General features: G+C 31.5%; 1 protein-coding gene across 1 annotated transcript in view; it reads right to left on the bottom strand.

The window, feature by feature from the left end:
• Positions 1-323: 323 nt before the first annotated feature.
• Positions 324-8585, bottom strand: part of LOC107728109 (serine/threonine-protein kinase PAK 6-like) — a 10135-nt gene continuing 1873 nt past the window's right edge. Inside the window, exons 3-8 of the mRNA XM_016538188.1 lie at positions 7724-7893; positions 6838-7236; positions 5993-6163; positions 4683-4808; positions 2145-2279; positions 324-791 (exon numbers count right to left, since the gene is read on the bottom strand). Of these exons, the coding sequence (XP_016393674.1) occupies positions 624-791; positions 2145-2279; positions 4683-4808; positions 5993-6163; positions 6838-7236; positions 7724-7893 (1169 nt within the window). The 3' untranslated portion in view covers positions 324-623. The remainder of the gene's footprint in view (positions 792-2144; positions 2280-4682; positions 4809-5992; positions 6164-6837; positions 7237-7723; positions 7894-8585) is intronic.

Raw genomic sequence — 8585 nt, 5'->3', positions numbered from 1 at the left:
TCTTGCAATTCTGACTTTTTTCTTACAATTAAATTTTTTTTCTCCTATTTCTGACTTTGTCTCACAATTCTGACTTTTTCTCCTAAATGTCTTGCTTTATATCTCGCAATTCTGAATTTTTTTGTTGCAATTTTGACTTTTTATCTCACAATTCAAATTTTCTTTCTCACAAATCTGACTTTTTATCTTGCAATTCTGTTTGTATCTCACAATTCTTACCTTTTCTCCTCCAATTCTGACTTTATATCTCACAATTCTGACTTTTCTTCTCAGAATTAAATTTTTTTTGTCTTGCAATTGTAAATTAACATTTAACAATTCAATTTTTTTTTCTCAGAATTGCAAGAAAAAAGGTCGCAATTACCTTTTAATTCATTGTCCTGCAGCGGAAACAGTGAACGATCATCAGATGGATTTAATAAACCCAGCAGCTCAGTCTATATTACACACGGCACAAATGCATTAGAATAAGCTGAATAAATGCTGACAGAATGATGGGTTTGGGGTGAATCGTTCCTGTCCTCCTCCATGCGGGTCTCCAGAGGGAAGGTCAGCAGTCCAGCTCAGTGCTGCAGTAGATCAGGAGCATTCACAGTCAGAAGTGCTGCTGGGAGACTCTGTGGTCAGCAGCGGGACATGTGTTTGCGGTGCTGCTCCAGCAGCGGCACCAGACAGCGAGGAGAAGCGGCCTGCAGCATGAAGAGATGCTGGAGCAGATCACCGGCGCTCGCTCGCTCCAGCGGATCACGCCTCAACATCGAGTCCAGAAAGTCCCTCAGGACGGGAGAGATCTGATCACAGGATTATTATTATTATACTACATGAGAATTTAATGTCAAACATCATAATGACAAAAAATAACTTGATGGTCTTAAAAATAGGCTTCATTTTAAATCTGAAAAATAAAGTGATTTTATTTCATTTACTTTATGCATGATATCAGTGTTGTTTTATATACTAGTTATAGTATTTGCTATTTTTTAATTAGCTGTTATATATATATATATTAGCTTTTACTTTTACAATTTTAAGTTTAGTAGTTTTGTTATGGTTTTGTCATTTTTGTTTTTATATTTCTATTTAGCTATTTCAAATTTATTTTTCAGTTTTAGTAAGTGTACTTTTAAACATCATTTTCATTTTTTAAGTTGTGTTTTATTATTTATATACTATTTATAGTATTTTGAATTAACCGTTTTAATATTTGATAATTATATTTTGCATTTATATTAGCTTTTATTTTTACAGTTTTAAGTTTAGTAATTTTGTTACATGTTTTTGTCATTTGTATTTACTTTTTTAAATATATATTTCTATTTAGTTTTTTTTTTTTATATATCTTTATTTTGTTTTAGTAAGTGTATAACTTTTAACATTTATAATTTTCTTTTTTTTTTAGTTAAAGTTTTTTTTTTTAGTTTAAGTGTTTCATCTAATATTTATTTTTATATTTTTATTCTTTGTGTAATCAGTGATGTTTTAGTATTATTTATATTCTATTTACAGTATTTGTTATTATTTTGAATGGGCTTTTATCTTTATATTTTAGATTTGTATTAGCATTTTTTTTTACTATATTAATTTTAGTAATTGTATGTGCTTTTGTCATTTTCACTCATTTTTTTAGAGTTCTATTTAGCTTTATTTTTTGTATTTATTTATCAGTTTTCATTTTTAAACATAATTTTCATTAGTTTTTTTAAGTTTGTGTTTCATCTAATATTTGTATTTTATTTCAATTAATAAAAATGATTTTTTTAAAATAGTTTTAGTGTGCAATAACAGCACTGAATGAAATGTGAAAAAAACATTTCATAGGCATGTTATGATTTCACATTCAGTGTTATTTCAGTGGGATACATAGTTTTTATTAATATTTTGTGAAAGTTTTTGTTTTTATATATTCAGTTTTCATATTTTTTTTTTTTTTAGTTAAAGTTTTGGTCATTTTGTTGTGTGTTTTCGTTATTTTTAGTAGGTTTTTTTTCATGTCTATATAGATTTTATTTATTTTTTATTTCCTTGACAACTAGCTGAAATAAAAAATTATAAGATTGAGTTTTTTTTATTTTATTTCAATGAATTTTTTTTTTTTTGTCTTTTAATATATAGTTTTGGTTTCAGTTTTAGTTGACTGAAATCACCTTGCTGATGTTTCTGACGGTCGGCGGCGGCTCGTCCCGCAGTCTCTTCATCGCTGCTATCGGTGTCTCGCTGAAATACGGAGGTTCTCCATCGATCATCTCCACCACCATGATCCCCAGAGAACACATGTCCACCTACAATCACACAAAACATCAGGATCTTTCACTTCGTCATATAGCATTATTGTTTGGGTCTTTACTAGCAAGCTCTGGGTCCGGTTCGTAAAACAACTTTTTCCCCTCTGATTCTTCTTTTTAGAACAGAGTGGAGCACTATTATTATTATAATAGGATGTATTATATATACATGTATTATCGGACCAATCAGAGCAGAGTAGCCTCATGCCTCAGGGGATTGGAAAGATGAATCTTCAAACGAATCGTTTGAGAGTCATTGAGAAATAAGGTCAAATTAAATGCATATTATACTGTAAGTAAATGAAAGTGTTTTTGACCTTGCATGCATGTAGACCTGTTGTTGGGGACTCCCAGAACCAAATTATGAACCTTTCAAATAGCTTAATGGGGCACTTTAAAAAATGTGTAAAAAACGGGATGTTTTTAACATTCAGAAATAACGTTCATTATTATATTTTCAAAATGTTAGCACAAAAACTATCTACACATCATTCATGGAATGTTTCTTCTTTTTTTTTGGACTTTCATGTAGCATTTTTTTTTAAATGTTACTAATTGTTTCAGAACATTTAGAGAACATTCTAACCTTCCCATAATGTTTGCAACGCAAGAATTCTAAAATGGAATGTTCCCTGTAACATTTGCAAAAAAAAATAAAAAAATAAATAAACATTTAAAAAACTGGATGTTTTGAATGTTCAGAGGACATTCAGAAATAACTTTTTCATAACAAAATGGGAACTTAGAACATATTTTGTTAACTGGTAAGGGAAAAGTCATTGTTTTTAATTCGAGAAATCTCTGTTTACTCTCCTAAAGCCATGGCCTCGGTGAAAGTGGAAGGTCATTTCCCAACAATCAGCTCTGGGTCCGGTTCGTAAAACAACTTTTTCCCCTCTGATTCTTCTTTTTAGAACAGAGTGGAGCACTATTATTATTATAATAGGATGTATTATATATACATGTATTATCGGACCAATCAGAGCAGAGTAGCCTCATGCCTCAGGGGATTGGAAAGATGAATCTTCAAACGAATCGTTTGAGAGTCATTGAGAAATAAGGTCAAATTAAATGCATATTATACTGTAAGTAAATGAAAGTGTTTTTGACCTTGCATGCATGTAGACCTGTTGTTGGGGACTCCCAGAACCAAATTATGAACCTTTCAAATAGCTTAATGGGGCACTTTAAAAAATGTGTAAAAAACGGGATGTTTTTAACATTCAGAAATAACGTTCATTATTATATTTTCAAAATGTTAGCACAAAAACTATCTACACATCATTCATGGAATGTTTCTTCTTTTTTTTTGGACTTTCATGTAGCATTTTTTTTTAAATGTTACTAATTGTTTCAGAACATTTAGAGAACATTCTAACCTTCCCATAATGTTTGCAACGCAAGAATTCTAAAATGGAATGTTCCCTGTAACATTTGCAAAAAAAAAATAATAATAAATAAATAAATAAACATTTAAAAAACTGGATGTTTTGAACGTTCAGAGGACATTCAGAAAAAACTTTTTCATAACAAAATGGGAACTTAGAACATATTTTGTTAACTGGTAAGTGAAAAGTCATTGTTTTTAATTCGAGAAATCTCTGTTTACTCTCCTAAAGCCATGGCCTCGGTGAAAGTGGAAGGTCATTTCCCAACAATCTCCCAAAAAGGCCGAATTTTTATGCACCATGTCACTATGAAGGTCTCTTTCCAAACTTTCCTAGACAATGTTGGATAAGTCATGTTATGTTGTTATGAGTTTATAGAGTTTAACATCCGGTAAAGCTAAATCAGCTTTATCCCTACGCAAACATCATTTATTGACTCTAATCATTCCCATTAAAAGGCCTTAATCACAGCATTATATCATCAAAATATTTGGTGTGGCATTGTGACATGAACCAGAATCAAACTGTGGCATCTTTATTACATTCATCTTTCCCATAAACTTAAATAAAATGATTAAAACTCATAATGCTCTCTAAATTAGGGCCAAATATTGAATTCCTTCATGCATCCATTTAAAGTGAACTAACTGAGTGCACTAAAAGTGTCTTTGCCGATTTTGTTAGCACTTTTAGGTCTACATTTAATAAACTTATTGGACAGAAATTAGCATGATAAATCATATGCATGTAGATTTTGGGATAAAACTGTGTTACTCGCAATTGTATGTATATAATTTGGAATAAAACTAATTAAAAACACTATTATTTGTCCTATTAATCCTACTTCCCTACTTACATTAAATGCATGCACCATTCGAGTTTCGACATATGCCTCGAGCAATTTTGTTTATTAAAATGTCTGTGTACTTCATCATATGTGATCTGATTAAATTAAAGGCTAGACTTAGCTACTTTTTTTGCTTTGCATGCATGATCGATGGCGTTTGTTCACCTCAGTGCCGTATGGCGTCTTTGAAACCACTTCCGGCGCCATCCAATACGGAGTCCCGACTAACGACTTCCTCTTCGGGATGTCTTTGCTGATCTGAGCACAGAATCCAAAGTCGGACAGTTTGACCTGTTAAACAGAGATTGAGACGGCACATCAATACTGCTCCTAATATGCTTCCTAAAACTCAAATCAATGGCATTTCCAATTCATATAAATCTACTACAATAAAAGCATGTACTATATTTTCCATTTTAGTGTTAGTTAAAGTTTTAGTATGTTTGTTGCGTGTTTTTGTCATTTTTATATTAGTTTTTGTTTCCTTTTAAATATTTTTATATAGTTTTTATTTTATATTTTCTGTTTTCATTTCAAGTTTAGTTAGTTAATTTTGTTGTGTTTTTGTCTTTTGCATTAATTTAAATGTAATTTTTATATTTTCTGTTTTCATTTTAATTTTAGTTTAAAGTTTTAGTAATTTAGTTGTGAATATTTTATTAGTTTTTTATATCTATATTCTATCTAGTTTTTATTTTTATATTATCCATTTTCATTTTAAGTTTAGGTAGTTTTAGTAGTTTTGTTGTGTCTTTGTATTTTTTATTAGTTGTTGTTTACTTTAAAATATTTCTTTAGTTTTTATTTTTAGATTTTTTTATTTAAATTTTAAAGTTTTAATAACTCTGTTGTGTTTATTTTTATTAGGTTTTGTTTCTTTTCAAACATTTCTATATATTTACATTTTTATATTTTCTGTTTTCATTTTAATTTCAGTAAAAGTTTTAGTAATTTAGTTGTGCATTCATTTTTATGAGTTCTTTCTATTTCTTTATATTTCTATATAGTTTTTATTTTATATTATCAGTTTCATTTTAATTTTAGACAAAGTTGTTGTAATTTTTATTACTTTGTTTCTTTTTAAATATTTCTATATAGTTTTTATTTTTATTTTTTTTCTATTTTTGATTTTAATTTTTGTTAAAGTTAAACTAAACAAAAATGAGAAATGTTGCCTTGGCAGCGTGCTGAAATAAAAAAACTTTAATTTTTAAAAAATATTTTAGTTTAGTTTATGCTTTATTTTACTTCAGATAAAGAAAACGTTTTTGTATTTTTTTGTTTTTAAAAAAAACTGGTGTAGAAACAATTTTCACTCAAAAATTAAATATTTTTTTACAGTGTAGAAAGTACATTCTAAAACATCAGAAGACCCGCAAAACCCCTGCTAAACGCCTAATTCATGTTAATAATTTTGTATATTGTCAAGTCTATGCAGTTCATGCTTATTTTCATAATTGAACAGTGGTTCTCACCGTGCCATCCAGTGTGAGTAAGATAGAGTCGCTCTTGATGTCTCTGTGAATAATGCCCTGAGCGTGAAGATAACAGAGAGCCTGGAGAACGGCTTCACACACCGTAGCAATCTGCTCCTCTGTTAGCCTAAACACACACACACTCACACATATACACACACACACACACTCACACATATACACACACACACTCACTCACACACACACAACACACTCACACACACACACATTTACACACATACACACACACACACAGAGACACACACACAGACACACACTCACACACACATTTACACACATATACACACACACACACACTCACACACACACAAACACACATTTACACACATATACACACACACACAGACACACACATATATATCATAATGAGATTTCCCACCCAATTTCCTTTGTTTTACTTCAATGAAAGGTTAGAATTTTGTGAATTTTTTGAATGAAAGATCAAAAAGGATAAAAAAAAAATGCATATTTATTTTCGCAGCCATCTTTGCTCATATTTACCATGGGTGCTAATATTAGTGGAGGGTGCTGTATATATATATACATATATACTGTATATATATATATATACATACATATTTTTTTTATTATATTTTATTTAAAAAAATATATTTTGATGATAACGATGTGGTTCATCAAGTCATTGAGAGACCAATAATTTTCACTGTTTCTGAATTATTTGATCCCTTTAAAACCAACATTTACAGTATATGTACCTTCTGCACTATTAGTATGAATCTCACTCTACATTATGTTCCATCAAATGTTCTGTTTTCCTCATAAACGTCACATTATGTTGTGAATGAAAGCCGAGACGCTCACACCTCATTGAAGAGCAGTTCTCTCCTCTGCTGCTTCCTCAGGTCCATCATCTTCACCGCGACCTGCCGCCCGCTGTGCTTCTCCCGCGCGATGCACACCGCACCCGTGGAGCCCTCGCCGATCTTCCCGAAGTTCTCCAGAGACGAGCGAGGGTCGCCGGTGTCCACCACCCTCTGCAGCGCGGCTCTGAACTGCTCGTGCGTGACTCTCGAGCAGGGCGACGGGGCTCCGCTGGGACTCGCGGGTCTGTCCTGCGTCGGAGGGACTGAGGCTGGAGTCCCGGGGGGTTTGATGGGACAAATGAGGTCGCTGGAGGAACGGCGTGCGCTTTGGTGGCTGATTATTATTCCATGGCCGGGTTGTGGACATACGAATATACAGTACATATATGGAGTAAAATGCTATGCATTATAATTTTTGCCTGATGTTTTGGTTTGAATGTCATGGAAATAATGCCAATAACTTTTGGAAATAATGCAAAAAATGTAGATTTTGTAATGCAATTTTTTTTTCTTTTGATTTTTTTGAGTGAAACATGATCTGTTTTTGTGAAATTCACCTACCTAGTGACGATTTATAATATAATAATTACATAATGTTAAAAATAGAGTTGTATAACTGGAATATATAATATATTTATGCAGTGAAATGCTTTGCAATATAATATCAACTTTATAATGCTTGTCTATTTTTGCTTAATTATCATATAAATATTGTCAAAAAACAATAATGAATTAAAGTTTTGCAAATAATTCATAAAATATAAAATTCTCTTTAAGCAATAAGTTTATTATTTATTTATTTATTTATTTTTATGCATGCATAAAATAAGATCTGGAAATGTTTTTGTAAGATTTACCTACCTTTCTCTCGGGCGATGCACCCCACGCCCGTGGAGCCCTCGCCGATCTTCACGAAGTTCTCCAGAGACGAGCGAGGGTCGCCGGTGTCCACCACCCTCTGCAGCGCGGCTCTGAACTGCTCGTGCGTGACTCTCGAGCAGGGCGACGGGGCTCCGCTGGGACTCGCGGGTCTGTCCTGCGTCGGAGGGACTGAGGCTGGAGTCCCGGGGGGTTTGATGGGACAAATGAGGTCGCTGGAGGAACGGCGTGCGCTTTGGTGGCTGATTATTATTCCATGGCCGGGTTGTGGACATACGAATATACAGTACATATATGGAGTAAAATGCTATGCATTATAATTTTTGCCTGATGTTTTGGTTTGAATGTCATGGAAATAATGCCAATAACTTTTGGAAATAATGCAAAAAATGTAGATTTTGTAATGCAATTTTTTTTTCTTTTGATTTTTTTGAGTGAAACATGATCTGTTTTTGTGAAATTCACCTACCTAGTGACTATTTATAATATAATAATTACATAATGTTAAAAATAGAGTTGTATAACTGGAATATATAATATATTTATGCAGTGAAATGCTTTGCAATATAATATCAACTTTATAATGCTTGTCTATTTTTGCTTAATTATCATATAAATATTGTCAAAAAACAATAATGAATTAAAGTTTTGCAAATAATTCATAAAATATAAAATTCTCTTTAAGCAATAAGTTTATTATTTATTTATTTATTTTTATGCATGCATAAAATAAGATCTGGAAATGTTTTTGTAAGATTTACCTACCTAGTGATCATATAAAAAAATACTGGAATATTAATATTAAAAATAGCATTGTATTACTGGAATAATATTTTTTGCTTAATTGTAAAATAATGTCAGTAATTTCA

The sequence above is a fragment of the Sinocyclocheilus rhinocerous genome, unplaced genomic scaffold, assembly GCF_001515625.1.
Source record: "Sinocyclocheilus rhinocerous isolate Xijiao unplaced genomic scaffold, SAMN03320098_v1.1 scaffold936, whole genome shotgun sequence".
Taxonomy (NCBI): Eukaryota; Metazoa; Chordata; class Actinopteri; order Cypriniformes; family Cyprinidae; genus Sinocyclocheilus; species Sinocyclocheilus rhinocerous.
This window is presented reverse-complemented; position numbering and strand designations above follow the sequence as displayed.